The 18,116-nt window shown below is 37.3% G+C and overlaps 2 protein-coding genes across 13 annotated transcripts in view; one reads left to right on the plus strand and one right to left on the minus strand.

The window, feature by feature from the left end:
• The window catches only part of mmd (disintegrin and metalloproteinase domain-containing protein mind-meld), a 937,314-nt gene that overhangs the window by 287,698 nt on the left and 631,500 nt on the right, over window positions 1–18,116 (plus strand). The window lies entirely within an intron of this gene.
• LOC114242852 (uncharacterized) lies at window positions 4,407–17,530 on the minus strand. Its single transcript, XM_089730479.1, has 4 exons — window positions 17,496–17,530; window positions 15,618–15,670; window positions 4,921–5,412; window positions 4,407–4,543 (listed from the first exon to the last, which is right to left on the minus strand). The coding sequence occupies exons 1-4, from the start codon at window positions 17,528–17,530 to the stop codon at window positions 4,434–4,436; spliced, it is 690 nt and encodes a 229-aa protein (XP_089586605.1). The 3' UTR covers window positions 4,407–4,433.

The raw sequence follows: 18,116 nt of genomic DNA on the forward strand, positions 1-18,116 counted from the left end.
GAAGCCCAAGAACTTTGAGCGATTAAGTCAAAGTTTGAATTATATTGTATAAGGTTTATCTCGCGTTTCATCCGATACCGACAACTTACAAATTGATAATACTTACCATTATAATAAGACTTCCTCTATTCAATAGGGGCATTTACAAGTTTTGCGAGTCTTTATCTTATTTTATTTAATTCTACAAAAATACATTTTAATTTTAATGAACGTTGTTATTTTTTTGTTATTAAAATCGTTCGTCGTCTAAAATTAAGAAAGTGTTAATTTTTTTTTTCCTACCTAAACTTGATAGGCTATATCAGCGTCGCCTTAACTAATAGGTGAGCTCACGGGGCTCAAACCTGATGACGTTGGTAACACGAACCCTAGCAAGAGCCGTGCTTCGCAGAATCTTCCACCGGATCTGAAGCGCGACCCACTGAGAATTTCCGGCGAGAAACTCAGTGGGCTCTGTCTGAGGGTTAATTTACTCGTCGAGCCCTTCGTCGCAAGCAACGGGTCCGACGAGAACGATGACCGGTCCTTGAGGTACCTAAAAGCACCGTTAGTGGATCGGGAGGATCCGAAATGACGTGTTTGGGGCGACGTCGACTACTTTCTATTCTGTCCGCAGGATCGGGAATGGAAAGTGTTAATACTCACTAATGTTCATCATCATAGTTTTTTTTTTTTACTTTTGTTACCAAATAGTTTAATAGTTAGTTTACGCTACACTATGCTTCACTCATTGGTCCTAAGTGTAACTGATACAGCTAAATCGCTAATTCAGTGGCCCCGTCACAGAAGCACAAAAACATCGCGTGTCCTTATCTTGTTAGCTACAAGTACGTGATTACCCGCTAGCGCACGACAACTAGCGCAGCCTAACGTTTGATTAGCGTACAAAAACGCCATTCGAGGCACCATATGTTCTAGCCTTTGTTATTTTTTATGACTGCGCTTTGACGATTTTGAGAAGTGTAATTTGACAGTTCACGTGTATTATTGTGGTTTTTGTTGTTACATGTTTTGTTTTTAGTGTTTTCGTGTTATTATTGTATTTGTATATTATTATTATATAACGTGTCGTGTGCTTGTTCGATTTTTGTTTTGCTTTCAATGGCATTTACTTTGAACAGCATTAGCTGAGCCATCTCCTTTTGCCTTTTTCTTTTCTTTTATTCTTCTAAATATGTTAATCTAAATCTGTGTGAAAGGCGATAAATGATTTTATTATTGTTATTAAAACAGTGGTCGGCTATAATGGTGACTCCTTTTGGACATTAACAATGCTTAGAGCAAAGGTTTTTTTGACCTTTCTTTGGGATGGTACGATTGTTGGTGTCCCGATGCCTTACCAGCTGCACCAGGATGGGTGGCCAAACTCAAGGGCTCAGTCATGAGGGGAAGGTTTACTAACAATTGTCTGAGCGCCCTCGGAGGAGGCTTATCAGCTCAAAACCAGCTGCTTCGGGAGGGTATCTCAGACAACCGGCCCAATATACTGCGGACTGATTGATTGTGGGCTAAAAGGACGAATACGGTGACGAGTTCTGAATTCTGATTGGATAATGTAATGACTGCCTCACTATGCAAACCTATGCTTTACATGTATGTATGTATGTAATATATTTATTCATAAAAAGTTACACTTACATTCAATACATGCCCTGCAAAACTGCTTACGCAGTTTGACTGTAGGTAACTCGCTTTATACAAACATAGCGTATAAACCATTCAACTAGCTTATACTATAATAACACAATTAATTTACGTAAATGGTTACAACGTATTTAACAAATGTTTTTTTAATAAGCTTTTAAATTTAGCAAGTATAGGCTCACGTCTTATGTCCTCGGGTAAACTATTGAGTAAGTATGGAACACGTTTTTTTAACGTTCTATCTCCATAGTAATTTTGTACCATGGGTATTTCAAATTTTCCTTTGGACATTGACCTTGTGCCAGTTTTATGTTGCACCAAGTTAGTTAAACGATCCTGTTTACTATGATTGTTTACAAGTAGAAGATATTTATGTTTCAGGCTAGCCGGTAAAATTTTACATATTTTATATAGTTTAGAGTAATCTCCTTTACATTGATTCTTTGTCTTTTTATTTACGAGTAATTTTAAAAATCTTGTTTGCAATGATTCTATTTTATCTATGTATGTTTTAAATGTTAATCCATAGCAATCAAGAGCGTAACTTATTATGGAATCCACTAGTGCAAAATATAAACATTTTAGTATTGGCAATGGAACTTTAATACTTAAATAATAAAACTTTTCTAGTAAGATTCTTAATTTTCCACATACGTATTCTATGTGGGAATCCCAGGAAAAAGAGGTATCTATTTTTACTCCTAGGTATTTTACACAATTAACTTTTTCGATAGGATTACACGTGCAGTTAATTTTCTTATTGTGGAAGCAATCAAAGCTGTGGGCAATCAGAGGAGGCGGATTATCAATAGAACGTAAATACGGGGAGTGAATAATTATCATCTTTGTTTTGTCAGCGTTTAATATAATGCCGTTATCATGTGACCATTTAACTACCGCATCCACATCCTCTTGAACCCGGCGACACATTTCCGCGAGGTCGGTACTAGCGCTCAGAGTACAAAGATCATCGGCAAACATGTGGGCGGAGCAGTGACGTAATACTCCACAGAGGCTATTTACGTGCATCAGGTAACACACGGGCCCACATCCGGAGCCCTGGGGAACTCCGCAGTTTACTTGTTTCTCCTCGCTGAACGCATCACCGACTTTCACACGGTAAGAGCGTGCCCTGAGATAGTCGCTGAACCAAGGGTTCAGCGGCTGCCCCAGGCCGCACTCCTCCATTCCATTTAAGAGGGTTTCAGTCTGTAGAGTATCAAAAGCCTTCCTAAAATCATAAAAAATAGCTACAATAATTTTTTTATTTTCCAAATGTGCATTAATTTCGTCCGTAAAATTTGATAATAAGGTGTTGGTACTTTTATTTTTCTGGAAGCCATGTTGACATTCCGTTAAGATATTATTTTTTTGTAAAAAAGTTCCTATTTGATTGATAACACATTTTTCCATAATTTTATCAATACTTGATAGTATAGCTATTGGTCTATAATTCGAAAATACTTTACGATCACCTCTCTTATGGACCGGACGAATGATTGCTTCCTTTAATTTTTGTGGAAATTTGTGGTATTTTACAGATAGATTTATCAGCTTAGATAAAACAGGGCTAATCTTATCAACAATTATTTTCAAATCAGACATGCGTATAAGATCACTTCCCGGTGATTTATTTTTATTCATTTTATCAATTATTAGTTTTATGTCCTTGCCATTAACCGGTTGCCATCTAATACACACATTAGACAATTTAACATAAGTCTTCCTTTCCAGCCATTTTTCATCACAGGAGTGCTTTATTTGATCAATTTCCTTTGAAAATGTATCAGCAAATTCATTACAGACTGCCTGCGTGCCGTCCTGTTTAGTTATGTTACTTAAGATTAGATTATCCAAAGACTGCTTATTTTTACCCAATAACTCATTAATTTTATCCCAAACTTTTTTAATATTATTATTACAATCTAAAATTGTTTTTTTATCATGTTCTACGTTACATTTAAAAATTACCTTTTGACATTTATTTCTGTACCTAGTATAAGTTAGTCTTTTTACCATATTCTTTGGGTTGCTACACCATATTTTGAATAATCTATCTTTTACAATAACCCTATTTTTTAAACTGTTGTTTATCCAGTACTTTTCATTTCTATAGTCTCTGTTTCCAGTCATATTTTTTACTTTATAACATTGGTTATATATGTCTCTAAATAAAGTTGATAGCTCGTCGTGTAATTTAAATGGGCAATCAATATTTAAGAGATGATTGAAGTTAGTTTCTAATAATTTTTCTCTGACCAATCTATTATCAAGCACATGGCGGTGGCACTGGGCTGTGGTAGTGGCGGGCGCAGCGCGTGATTCACACACCTCGCCCGAGTGAGCTACATTCGGGGTCTGTTTCCATTGTACAGATGCCGCGACCAAATAATGATCTGATATTTTATGTTTTATTACTGAAGAATCGATTAATGCTGAGGATGATTTAATAAATATATGATCTAAACATGATTCGACTACATTACCCATTAAAATTTCCCTTCTTGTCACGTCTTTAATACATTTTGTAAAACCATGTTCGGCTAATAAATCTTCATAACATTTTACGTATTTCTCTGTATCTTTTAATAAATTTATGTTTATATCCCCACATATTATTACTTTGTCACTAGTAGATAATGACTGTAAAAGTTTTTCAAAGTAGGTTAAAAATTCTTGGATTTTATTCTGATTATTGTATCTTGGTGGACGGTATATTGAAATGACGTGTAATTGCTCACCTTGCCAGTCGCAAACAATGGAAACAAACTCGGCTGCGCGCTCGCCATTCACAAGGATAGGATTAAGCCGCGCGCACAACCCCGCGCGAGAGTAAACCAACACTCCTCCACCTCTACGCCCACAACGAGTGTGTACATTAACATCGAATCCAGGAATGCTATAAAATGGTAACAAAGAATAATTGACGTTAGGTTCAGTTATGACTAATATATCTATATAATTAAGACGGTCGTTAAGCGCTACTAAAAGTTCTGAAAAATGTTTTTTTATAGAACGAATATTTACGTGAATAATACATAGTTCTTTTTTGTAGATACTTTGACTTATCCAAATAACTATGCTATCAGTACATACATAATTAATAGATTCATCATCAATTATTATGTCTAACTGAAATGAATCGTTGAATTTTATAAGAATAGTTAAACACAAACATACAAGTTATTAGGTAGTTAATAAAAATAAAAATACTTCAGTTTATGTTAAGTAAGGTCACGATTTCACTTTCATTACGGATGCATATTGACTTTTCACCTTCACTTTTTTTAACTAGAATTTTACCACTAGATACCCATATGTACTTGTATACGCCATGAAGCTGCTTCTTTGTGTTCCACAGCAGGGTTCTAGTTACCTTAGTGAGTGCTTCGTTGATGTATATTTTGTTGGTGGCCAATCCACCTGTGATTTTGTCACTCGTCACCTCCATAATTTTACGGCGCTGCGCCAACCAGGTGTCACGGGAGTCAGCTCCTGAGGCCTTGAATTTCACCACTATAGGTGCCGGTTTTGCGCTAGTTTTCAGAGGGCGGGTGGTCGTGGTTCGCCTGGCCCACTCGATTTCTGATGTACTTACATTAATGATGTCCCCAACCTTAGAAATAACCTCCTTGAGATTTTCACCTGATAGTTTTTCGATGCCCACTATTTCTATGCGGTCATTTAGAGAAGCCTGCTCGAATTCATGGATCTCCTGTTCAAGCGCAACGTTGCACTTTTCCAAATACACACACTTATTGTTGACAGCTTCGCGGCCAAAATGAGTAATGGTGCTTCTCGCTCATGTTGCGTTTGTCTGTATTGTTACGCCGGTAAGAGTAACGCCCTCTATCACCGAATAGCCGAACGAATATAGAAGGATTCAGTAGCATTAAGGACGTTTGAGAAGTACAACGCCATCTATTGTCAGATAGCGGAAACACACATCGAATGTACTCGACTTGTGAGGAATGTTCTCGACGATTCTAGGGATTTCGTCTCGACTATAAAAGCGTTGCAGAGATGGCACGCAGTCAGTCAATAATCGTAACTACTCGAAGCGAAACAGTAAACGGATCACCTAAAGCGAAGCGGAAGAAGCGAATTGAGAATTTTAAAGTGTTTTAAGTGTTCTAAGCGTTAATACAGTTCTAATTTACACTTCGGTAGAGTTTTTGATTTATCCCGAACCCCAGCGCGTTACAGTATTTCGGTATGTACATAACAGAACGCAAAATCGACTTTTCTGATATTGACTTACATGTGAGGACTAGCTCATGGCCTGTTTAGTATTAAGTCACTACGGGACCCCATAGACATCCATATGTTTGTGACCATATCCGTTTTGGCATAAAGTCGAATTCTGCGTTCTACTACGTTGTATGACGGTTTCCTTGAAGTCAAACATTTCAAATCACAACGTGTGACTGATTCCTGGCAAAAAAAAACAGTGTAGGTAAGTCAATAAGCCAATGAACAGAATAAAAAAACAATCGCTCAAGACAATTTTAATATATTTTGAGCGAATCTTATTAATTGGATCGCGTTATTACACGGAGCTTTCAGATTAAACGTAAAAGCTTTCAAACTTGTTCCGATAATTGCAGGAATCCGCTTAGCATGAGGAAAAATATGATTCATCTTTTTAATTGATGAAATCGGCTCTGATATATTAAAATACTCATTATTGGCCGTTCGGGGATTAATTAATTGTGATTGGATGTTTACATCCTTTTTTATTATATGAAGTGCGCTGACGTCCTCGCCCTGTGCCATGTACTACCTAATAATGTATATAGCAGAATTCTTTACGCATACTAAAGTGTAGGCTGTTATCCATCTTGAAACATTAAGCCAAAATATTTTTTTTTTTGCTTAGGTGGGTGTACGAGCTCACAGCCCACCTGGTGTTAAGCGGTTACTGGAGCCCATAGACATCTACAACGTAAACGCGCCACCCACCTTGAGATATAAGTTCTAAGGTCTCAAGTATAGTTACAACGGCTGCCCCACCCTTCAAAACCGAAGCGCATTACTACTTCACGGCAGAAATAGGCAGGGTGGTGGTACCTACCCGTGCGCACTCACAACAGGTCCTACCACCAGTAATTACGCATGCAGTCAGCCGCAAAGAACCACGTCGGTTAGAATTATCATCATGCTTGTATCCAAACTCTGCTTAGCTGAGTCGAAATCAAGAAATACCAAATGTAAGACGTGAATAATTAACATTAAAATGCTTTTAAGCAAATACGTTTTTAAGAAACATAGATGACACGATTGTCTTTTTGAACGAAACGACATAAACGTATTGATTAAATTCGGCGAGTCACGAATGAAGGTCGCTTTTTTTCAATAAATTTATAGTAGATGATCATTGTCTGTTTTATTCTGTAAAGCCATGAAGTATTTCCGATTGGATAAATTTGTACGAAGCAATCGGGAGCCGTACACACTTGTTGGGCGTTGGTATTTAACTTACCTGCCTAAGCTGATAGCCTTGAGAGGCTATGTCAGCGTAGCCCTTACGTGTACGGGAGCTCTCGGGGCTCATACCTGGAGGCGTTGCTAACATTAGCCCTAGCAAGAGTAGTGCTTCGCAGAATCTACCGCCGGACCAGTAACCCGACCCACTGAGAAGATCCGGCGAGAAACTCAGTAGGCTGTGTCTATGGGTTAAGTCTGCGCCAACAGAGACTGCGCATGTGAGTTTGTCGTTTGTGATATTGGCACTCTGTATATGTTCATAATTTAAATAATCTTGATAATATCATTACTCGATTAATTTCAATAGAATAATTAGTTCTGGCTACCATAATTGGTTGCTTTTTTTTGTCGAATGAATGGTGAACTTGATCCGAGTTATATTTCTGAAAAATGTTTGGTATCTACATTCTGTATTTTGCTGTTTTCCCAAAGGAAATTTTCCAGCATGAGGATAAATCAATGTAGATGGAATTTTCACAAACAACCCACGTGTGTCTTACATACTCAGCAGAAGTGAAAGCTTCAAGAAGTATTATAACTCATTCCCACGTAAGCTAAATAATACTGATGCATATATCCGTCTCTATTTAGCGTAGCTTTTTCGTGTCATCGTTTTCAATTCAAAACCTTTAAAACACATTTTGTTAAAAATACATATATACATATCCGTAAATGAAAATTAAATCCATTGTTGTTTTCTATGCGTGTTCAAGTTCAGTGACCTCGTAACGTCGGTGTCCGTGAAGAACGATCCGGCTCGACGACTGTCCGTCCCGAAGTAAATGAAAACATCACCGAAAACACGAACTCGTGTTTCGCGCTCCTTCGAAACGCAAATATTTGGCATTCACAGCCGGAAATCCATCACCGTTACAAAATAAACAGTTCAAAACTTAAATACTCCGCGAAAGCTTTAACCCCGAAATGCTGGGGGCCTACAGCAATTTCGCGCCGAGGAAGTCGGTTTAACTTCGTAATTATGTCAGCAGGTCGAGAGGGCCAGCCCGGGAATCGGATATGAAACGACAAAAGGCATATCGTGTTACACGCCGTGATGAAATTCCGGAACGACCCCGACGTTTTTTATGTTATCGTCCTATGAGCAACGATGTGTCAATATTGGAACGCTTTTTTGGTCGTATAGCGCGATAAAGCGCCTTTTTTCTGTTGTATTTTTTTTTAGATTTCGACTTTGTACTGCATCCATATTTCTATGTCTGTGGTGTGAAAATTGCCACAGTCCTTAGCCAAATAACTCTAGCTGAATATGACGGTAAGAAGCAAGACTCTGTCTACCCAAGGTCACCTTCAAACTTGGTTAAAAAGGGAACAAACAAGAGAAGCATATAGTACATTAAAAAAACTATAATTTCATGGATTCTCATTAATTAGCCTCACAAGCCCTGGTCATGACGCTCGCAACACGTCGGAATATCGGGAACTCACTAAGTGTAAATATTGTGGTAAGAACAAGTTCAATAATGGTTTTTATAACGTAGGTAGCCGCGGAAGTTTAAAACAGAACGTATGGTATATTTGAGAGGATTAGGCTGATTAGACGGACAACCTAATCAATTAATAATATGTATCACCACATTCTTTACAGTTTCACACTATACTTGTTGCGTTATAGCCTTTGAAATCAAAAGCACACAGCAAATATGCCAACCGCTTCCGATAATAATAAATTTAGTATAAATCACACGTAATTTCCTTACTTTGTGCAGTCATAAAAGCCTACATGAATCAAATGTTACCGAGTCGTATTCTCGTTAAGATAAAACACAATTTTGATTGGCCGATCATCTCGACTGTGGCTTTATCGGACGTTATTGAAATAGAGGGGATGATTCGACCTCCGTAAGCAATTCCTAAATTGGATTCTGTCAGGGTACACCGGACCAAATGCGGTGTTTCATTAAAAGTTCGCAACACAGTTCGGTTGGCGTTGAAGCTTTATGGAGGGTTGTACATCAGCCGAGCGGAGCCTTGTTAGCATTGTAACTGCTTTGTTGAATCTTCACAATACCGAGCAATATCTTGTTCGTAGAGATCTCAAGGGTGTGCGGTTTTAAAGGTGAGCTGCAGCCGATTCCGGGGAAAATGTCATTGGATCGTTTTAGAAGTAGATAGGTACTTGATGGTTGTTGTGAAAGAGATTTTGGGGTCGTTGAACTTTGTTTTAAAATAAAGTCTAAGGCATAAATGATTAGATAAGTTGACAGTGCTGTGTTTACACAAAACTATAGGCACGGATATAACAAAGATTGATTTGTAAAAAAAAAACATAGGCACGGAATTGAGTGAGTCCTTTTCAATTATATGCGAAGACCGTTAGAAAATGAAAAAAAAACCTATCATTTTAGAATCATATTTACGACTCTTGATGGCTACGATGGCTAATAGCGCTTACAGCGGATAGCACAGAGAATTGCAGGCCCATACGTGTAGGTGGTACCACCCTACCTATTTCTGTTGCAATGCAGATAACGCGTTCTGATTGGAGGGCTGGGACAGTCGTTAGTAAAACCAATCGAAATTTCGACCTCGTATTTCGAGGTGAATGGCGTCATTCATACTGTGGCCTATGGACTTCTTTAAGTAGTTAACATCAGGAAGAGCGTGAGCTCTAAGCTAGTTGATACGAAAATGTCAATGTACAACTTTTGAAATTAATGCGATTAATTAATTTGTTACTATAGATAGATATTTTAGATATTTTTATTGTCCTTATAGGCAGTCAAAAATATGGCCCACCTGATGGTGAGTGGTTACCGTCGGCCAAGGACTTCAGCAATACCAGGGACAGAACCAAGCCGCTGCCTACCATTAAGTACTCTCCACAGGCCTCGTTTGAAGAAGAATATGTCATAGCGCTAATTTGCGTAATATTCCCCTATTATTATTATGTTTGGTGATTTTACAATACAACTGAACCTTGAACACATATCTTATTGTCAATTACGGAAATCACGTTTTAGGCTGAGCTTGAGCTTACCTACACCTACTTATTACAACAATAAGAAGACGCATTTTTTAGCAAAAGTAATGCTAACAGAAGCCTTTCAAAAAAAAAAAAATTGTTTTGTACCAATAGAATCATTCCGGAAACGTGATGCAACATGACGTGATTGCAACATGACTCACGAACCTCGTATTTAATATGAAACCTGCATACTAATGAGCGCTCACGTTTAATTCCAATTACAGAATCTAACGCCGCTCGTAATTTAGTGTCACCCTACTTCGTGACGCGCGCTTTTAATGCAAATGTCGGCTCCGTGACAAATGTTTATCTTTTGATGCTTATTTTAGCATGTGATTGCGTAATTCTTGTTGAGTTGAATAGCTGTTCCTATGTGGATACACAAAAAAATTAATAAATGAGGTGTGTATTTTCTGTTTAAATATTAATACAATAGGCACCCCTAAAATCCAAGATAACAAGCACAATGTTTGAATCGTTTGAATTTTTTTTTCTTTATTTCCTGTCAACCTTGATCCAATGTTATGTTAGATAATGAAATAGTTCCGGGAAAGGAAAATTGTGTGTATCTGAAATGAGATTGTTATGATGTGATAAGTTAGGATCCGGAGGAGGATTTTTGTTATTGCCATTGTAGGTTCAAATGGGCCACTAATTGATGGTGTGTGATAATCGTGGACGTAGACATTGTCAGGGGTTCAGCCAATTCGCTGCTTACCCCTAAGTACTCTCCAAATACCTTGTTTGAAAAAATATATGTCATAGCACTCAGGAAGCATCGAGGACATAGAAAACTTCTTAACTTATTTAAATATAGAAAATCCGAAAATCAGACTGTAAAAAGTGCATACGACTGAGAAAGTGAGATTATTATGAGAAAATAAAATATGACGTAGAAAGAACAAGATAGAATAGCAGTAGAATATAAGAAATATAGATAGAATATCATATTATAATAGAATAAACACAAAATAAGATGTAGAAGGAAAGTTAAATATAAGTATCCAGTACCCATGTACTCCTATGGGTGAAGTAAAACCAAGCAATTTGTCAATAATTGTATAGATATATGGATATAAGGCGTAAGTACAGCTGAGGTGACCACGCGAGTGAAAGTGAATTATGCAAGAATATATTTTGATGTGCTTAACACACTTAGTGAGAGGGAAGAAGGTGTAACACCCCTTATTTCATACATCTGGAGTTGACGAAACCGCTTCCTTTAGCGATTACATATTTTTTTCTTACCTAAGCTAGTAATCTAGCAGCGTAACCGGGCGAGTAGATGAGGTCACGGGGTTCTAACCTTAGGACGTTGTTAGCACAAGCCCTAGCAAGAGCAGTGCTTTACAGAGCGTAATACTAATGAAATATTGTACAATTTAAATGGGTGTGTATGGCTCATTGGTATACGTTTTGAAATAGCATTTTATTTATTTATTTCCCCACATAACATACCCTTACACTGTCATATTGAACATCGCGAAACACGTAACGAACCGCGAAATCCACGATCCAATGAAATAAATCCCCGGTAATAATAACAAAATTTAATAAGAAATCTTTTCATTATTAGATTTCGTTTTTTTTTTACGCTACCAGAATAGCCGGTCAAAGAAGCATCTTCGTTAAATCGAATTACCAGTCTTCCTGTACTTGCGTCGGGTCGATTTTTGTTGGCACAATTGTATCAATATTGGACATCATAACTTCATTTCCGAACGGAGTGCGCTGTCAGGCGAACGGCAAATTGGAAGACGCACGAGGATCTTGAATCAAAAAGACACTTTCTTATTTTATTCATTGTTAGAGGCAATTACTTGTGGTAATTACTTACCAAGTGGCGATTTTTTTAAAGATGGCTGTTTGAAACCTGATAGCAATTTGTCTATGTCGCTGCGCGTATGTTGCATTTTTATTTATTGCATAGATAGGTGGACGAGCTCACAGCCTACCTGGTGTTAAGTGGTTACAGGAGCTCATAGACATCTACAACGCTAATGCTGCTACCCACCTTGAGATATAAGTTCTAAGGTCTCAGTATAGTTATAACGGTTGTCTCACCCTTCTAATCGAAATGCATTACTACTTCACGACTGAAATAGGCAGGGTTGTGGTACCTACCCGAGCGGACTCACAAGAGGTCCTACCAAAGTAAGCATGTCTGTATATATTTCGAAACGCCTGGACTGATTTTGATGAAATCTTCCAGAAATTTTCAAATTGAACTAGTAGGTGATTCCGGTAGCGATCGGACCTATTTGAAGATTGGCCAGCAAAACTGTGCTGAGTCTGACTGGTCTTTATTGTAATAAAATTTATAATTGGTAGTACTTGTTCTTTGCTTTTGCGTGTCGTTTATCAAAGTAGATGCAATCTTTTAACAGTGGTTACTGAGGCTTCTGGAAGAGTCTTTGGCCGAAGCCTATCCTTCCTTTTTTATTGAAAGGACAATGGTTTTGATAGAAGTGTTTATATTGATGGGAAATTAAAAAAGGACTACATCACTACATCTCTCAGAAATGGCAACTAAAAGCAATGAATTAATAAAATAGGACACGAATCAAAAATGATTCTAATATCCTATGTCACCTGTCGTAGGACATGGCGACTGCGACGTAACTATGTCCAAGTGAAATTACACTAAAACTTAATCTTGAAGCAAAAAATACTTAGAAAAATAATCAGCGCGCATGAGTGAGGGAAAGAAAAAAAAAAAGAATAATTCATACATCTGGATCATGAACTCCCCGTATCGGAGGCAATGGGTATTAATATTCATGCAATATCCGTAGATTTCGTTATTCATCAGCTTAAATAACTGTTAGCCGACCTCATATACCTGAAAATGGAAGGTCTGTGATTTGTTATACATATTTCATTCCAGTAAGGAGCTAATTGGATTTTGAAAAGTGCGCAACTTTAAATCTGTTTAATGGAATATAATTCGTGGCCCTTAATTGTTATTTTGGTTTACTTAATTTAGGTGACAAATGAGTGGCTTTCAAAGTGTCTTTCAGTATCGTAGTTGTTATTGACATTGTTATTGACTTTCAAATATTTTGTTACTTCTAAGTTAGCTTCAAGCCACGTTTTTAATGCAAGTGTAGACTTTATTATTTAACTGGTTCTCACCATGATTTTCAGTTGTAGTGGGTCTCTAAACTCTGCGAATACGATGTTATTTTTTTTAAGGGATTTTATGACCTGGTAACTAAGACCTTTAAGTCATGTCTTATTTTAATTTATATTCATATTTTTATGAAAAATGATAAAATGGAGTGAAATGAAATGAAGATGATTAATTTGAGATATTAATCAACTGGGATGAAATTAAATGGGATGAAATATAATCTCAGTAAAATGGTGGTCATTTACTAAAAAAATTTCAGTGGACTTTTTGGAGGATCCCGAGAAGCTACGTCCAGCGGCTTTGTTTCATTTTCCCACATTTGTGCACTTTCACAGATATTAAACAGTTAATAAACCACCATTATTATACATTTAAACCCGAAGAAATACTAAATAGACAAAATAAAACAAATCACACAACTTCACTCCTCAAAAAGTCAATACGATGTTAAGAGCAGATAAATCTATCTACCCTCTTTCTATTCTATTTTTGGCTGTTACCACTGGAAGTAGACTCCATAGCTTTTTAAGGATATTTTGGACATGTTGTTTCACTAAGCCTAATACTAGATTGCAGTCACTTGATAACCTTAAGTGATCCCGGTAAACTTTTTATTGTTCGACTATTTCTATTATAATAATGAAAATCTACTTTAAGAGTTGGATGCTTTTTTTAATCGTTGCATTTTGCTCTTATCGCAACTATACTGTAAATGAACGCTTATTCTTCAAGCTTATTTCTTTGTTGGCAATTGATAATGGCAAAATACGTTTTATTTTCAAGATTTTATTATACGATTTACATTATAAGATTTCAATATAAGATTTAGCGGTAGGCAGCAGCTTGGCTCTGTCCCAGGCATTGCTGAAGTTCATGGGCGACGGTAACCACTCACCATCAGGTGAGCCGTATGCTCGCCTGCCTACAAGGGCAATAAAAAAAATACTTGTACAATTAAAAAACAAGTAAAGTAAAGTACAAGTAAAGAGCCATTCCAATATTCTAAAAGTTCAGATTTTGGTTGAATTTATTTAGTTCAGTACTAGCTGACCCGGCAGACTTCGTAGTGCCTCAATCGATAAATAAAAGACACATCAAGGGGACACATCAAAGGAAAAACAAAACTGTTTGTTTTTATATAATTCCGAGCTTTCTTATATTTTCTCACCTTTTAAACCTTCCCTGGACTTCCACGAATAATTCAAGACCAAAATTAGCCCAGTCATTCTCGAGTTTTAGCGAGACTAACGAACAGCAATTCATTTTTATATATAGAGATTAGTCAGTTCATGGGTATGTCGTAGCCAAAATCACTGACAAATAATTTCAAGCATGCTTACACCCGTAAAACTTATTCCGTCGAAACTAACAAACAGCTTCGTCGTCATTTATAACACAATTAACGTTCGGGCGTTCATCCTTCGCTACAATTAACTTTTACGAAAGCAATTAATTTTAATTAGAAACACTTGGGGGAAAAGCGAAATTTTTTACGAAAGTGGCTCGCGAGAGTGTTGCGACATCGGCCGGGGTTGTCGGAGGGATGATTTTTCCAAATAATGAATGAAAAATGAGTTCGTTTTAAATTATCTTCACACGGTCATAGTTTTATTAACCGAACTCCCCAGTAAATAGACGAATCCTAAAAACCACATAGTTGGAACTATGACCAATCTTATGGTGTCATTAGATCATTAAGTTTTCTTGGGCTATAGTTATATAATCATAAAAAAGCTATATTGCCTTTCTCCTATTAAGATATATTAGCTGCTCAAGATAAATGCATATCATTTCTGGGCCTTACCTTATTTTGAACGGTTCAGTCGATTTTGAGGCCGGATTTTAAAATCAAGAAATTTTGACGTAATTACAACTATCATCGTGAATCGAAAGGATTATTGCAGCACAAATAATCTAATCAGTAAAATCACCTTCTTAAAACTAAAATCACTCTCTTATTTCTGTTTTTCTCAATTATAGCTATGTATACTTCTTTGGTTTACATGGGTGGACGATTTCATTTGGCTTTAATAGCTACTGGAAGCAATAGAGATCAACAACATAAATGCCACCACCCACCTTGAGTTCGAAGTCTCAGTATTACAGCACAACGGCCGTGTCACACTTAAAACCGAAATACTTCATGAAGGAAACAAAAGGGATGGTGGTACCTCATGCGGGCTCACAAAACGCCCTACGAGTATTGTATCTACCTTCACATATCGGCTAAATGGAAGACCCTAAAATTTAATATCTACCATCAGTAATTATCCTATTCAAATTACAAACATGACAAAATCACTATCGGTCAGTTCAAAGTTGGACAATAGTAAAGTTCCACGAGTGCCAACATCGCTACTAAATCACTTCCGGTGTCCAACTGTAATGGCGGCCTCTTCCGGTCCGACATGTCCTCGGACCTGCGAATAGTGCGCTTGTTAACTGATTGTCAAAACACTGGCAATTCCATCACGCTATTTTTAGGTTGTACGACTTTTCAATCAATGTTGTTGAATCGAAAAAACGGTATGGAATCTTTTTTCTATTTAAATATGAGTCAATTTGATTCGCGTTGCTGCTAGTAAATAACGTGATGAGCCCTTCATTTTTTTTTGTGTTTGTCGCGAACAATTTTTTTAATTTTTTTTTAATTGCCCTAGTAGACAGATGAGCATACGGCCCACCTGATGGTGAGTGGTTACCGTCGCCCATGGACTTCAGAAATGCCAGGGGCATAGCCAAGCCGCTGCCTACCGCTTAATACTCGCCACAAGCCTCGTTTGAAGAAGGACATGTCATAACGCTCGGGAAACACTGTGGAGGGGAGCTCATTCCATAGCCGGATGGTACGTGGCAAAAAAACCTCTGCAAACGCACTGTGGATGACCGCAGTGGCTCCAGGTAGTATGGATGCACTCTACTCCGTTGGCGGGCGGTGCGATGGTAAAAACGAGATGACGGTATCATCTTGAACAATTCCTCAGAGCATCATGGTTTCTGGTTTAAAGTGGTACTTGTAATCAAAGCAATCGTGAATTCTTATTTCGTGGTAAGCTACGGCATTCTCAGGTATGTTTATTCTTAATGGACTTGATGGGCAAACCGCCCAACACTTTGATCCTCAAGAATCTGCTCAGCCAATGATTTTTTTAATCTCTTTCACCGAATATCATTCGTATGGAATTTGATGACCTGTCACTCCAATGGTGGGAAATGGCCTATATGTCGAAATGTCCATGGACTCCAATAACCACTGAAGATACTTTGATCTGTGAGCTCGTTCGCAATTATTAATAAGACTTTGCCCTTACAAAATATGATATTGTCTTGACTCCCGCAACGCCATTCATTATTAATATCGTAAGAGCATTGCATCGAGCAATACTGAATGGACAATAATCATAATGTTCGATTTTATTGAGCGATATATAAAAAAAAATGCTAGCCGAAACGTTAACTTAATATCTCTCATGAACCGAAAAGTCCAGACTAACTCATTTGAGTTCAGTAATCCAACTCATTTAACGAACGATAGCTCAATCAGCGTATCTTTTTGCTACTGAATATAAATTGCTTTCGACTTCGACGTCAATCCGATTCGTTCGTTCGTGAGCTATTAATATTTATTTTTATTAATTCGTTCATTTAACTCTGCATTTTATAGTTCAGACCTATTCGTTTTTTTTGTTTCGTGCCCTTATGACAAGTGACAGGATTATCGGGAATTCAGATTAGATCTATACTGTAGTGTCGTTCGCAGTCTCTTTGGAAAAGCTGAAATCAGCAAATCCGGATAGGAATAGAGGTTTAATACCTTTCAATAACCTCTTAAGTGTCAATTTTGTTTTTTATTTTTTTTTATTAGATTTAGATGTGTGGACGAGCTCTTGGTGTTAATTAGTTACTAGAGCCCATAGACAGCTAAAACGTAAATGCGCCACCCACCGTGAGATATAAGTTCTAAAGTCTCAAGTATAGTTACAACGGCTGCCCCGCCCTTCAAACCGAAACGCATTACTGCTTCACGACAGAAATAGGCAGGGTGGTGGTACCTACCTGTGCAGACTCAAAGAGGTCCTACCACCAGTAAAACTACTTTTCTTATTTAATCTAACATTTATTATTTTTCTTTTATTTTTTAAGGCATTTCGAATACTTTAGAGCTTTCGGGGTCATTGCTTCAAAACAGAGCTAGTGCTTTCAGTATTTTCTAATTCAAAGAAAATATTTTCCCATGGAGCTTACTCGTTTGGAGCATCTATGTTGTAGTTGTAGACCATTTCCCAGTTTTTATTTAGCGCAGTTGTACTTGAGACTAGAGCTAAAAATCATTGCGATCTGAACATGGCCATTTCATGGTAAGTGTTTAGAACTGAACGTGATTTGGTGCTTTGTGCAAGAATCAACAAGAATCAAATACAAAGACAATTATTCGGTATGTGTTTGGGCTTGGTTCTTTAGTTTTTATATTTAGAGCGCAATCGATATGATACTTGGTATGTTGATGAACACTTTCAGTTTTTTAAGTAATTGATTAGCTGCACTCAATATTCACTACTATTTTTCGCGATCGCACAATTTTGATGCGCACGATTCAAACTCGACTTTATAATGACATTGATTTAAGAGCGGAAAGGGGCGGGACTATATTGATGCGCTCGTAATTACGTTCAAAAATATTAATGTTATGTATCCATTGCAGATAGCGTAAACAGTATGCATACCAAAAGATATACCAACAGAATAAAAACATATACTGTACTAAAAGATTGGGACGCAAATTCTTTAATGTTTTTACTGAAAACTAAGACGTTCCCGAGACCAGTTTCATCCGATATAAACACCAAAATAAAAGTTAGATAACGA

Source organism: Bombyx mandarina, chromosome 10 (genome assembly GCF_030267445.1).
Source record: "Bombyx mandarina strain Sakado chromosome 10, ASM3026744v2".
Taxonomy (NCBI): domain Eukaryota; kingdom Metazoa; phylum Arthropoda; class Insecta; order Lepidoptera; family Bombycidae; genus Bombyx; species Bombyx mandarina.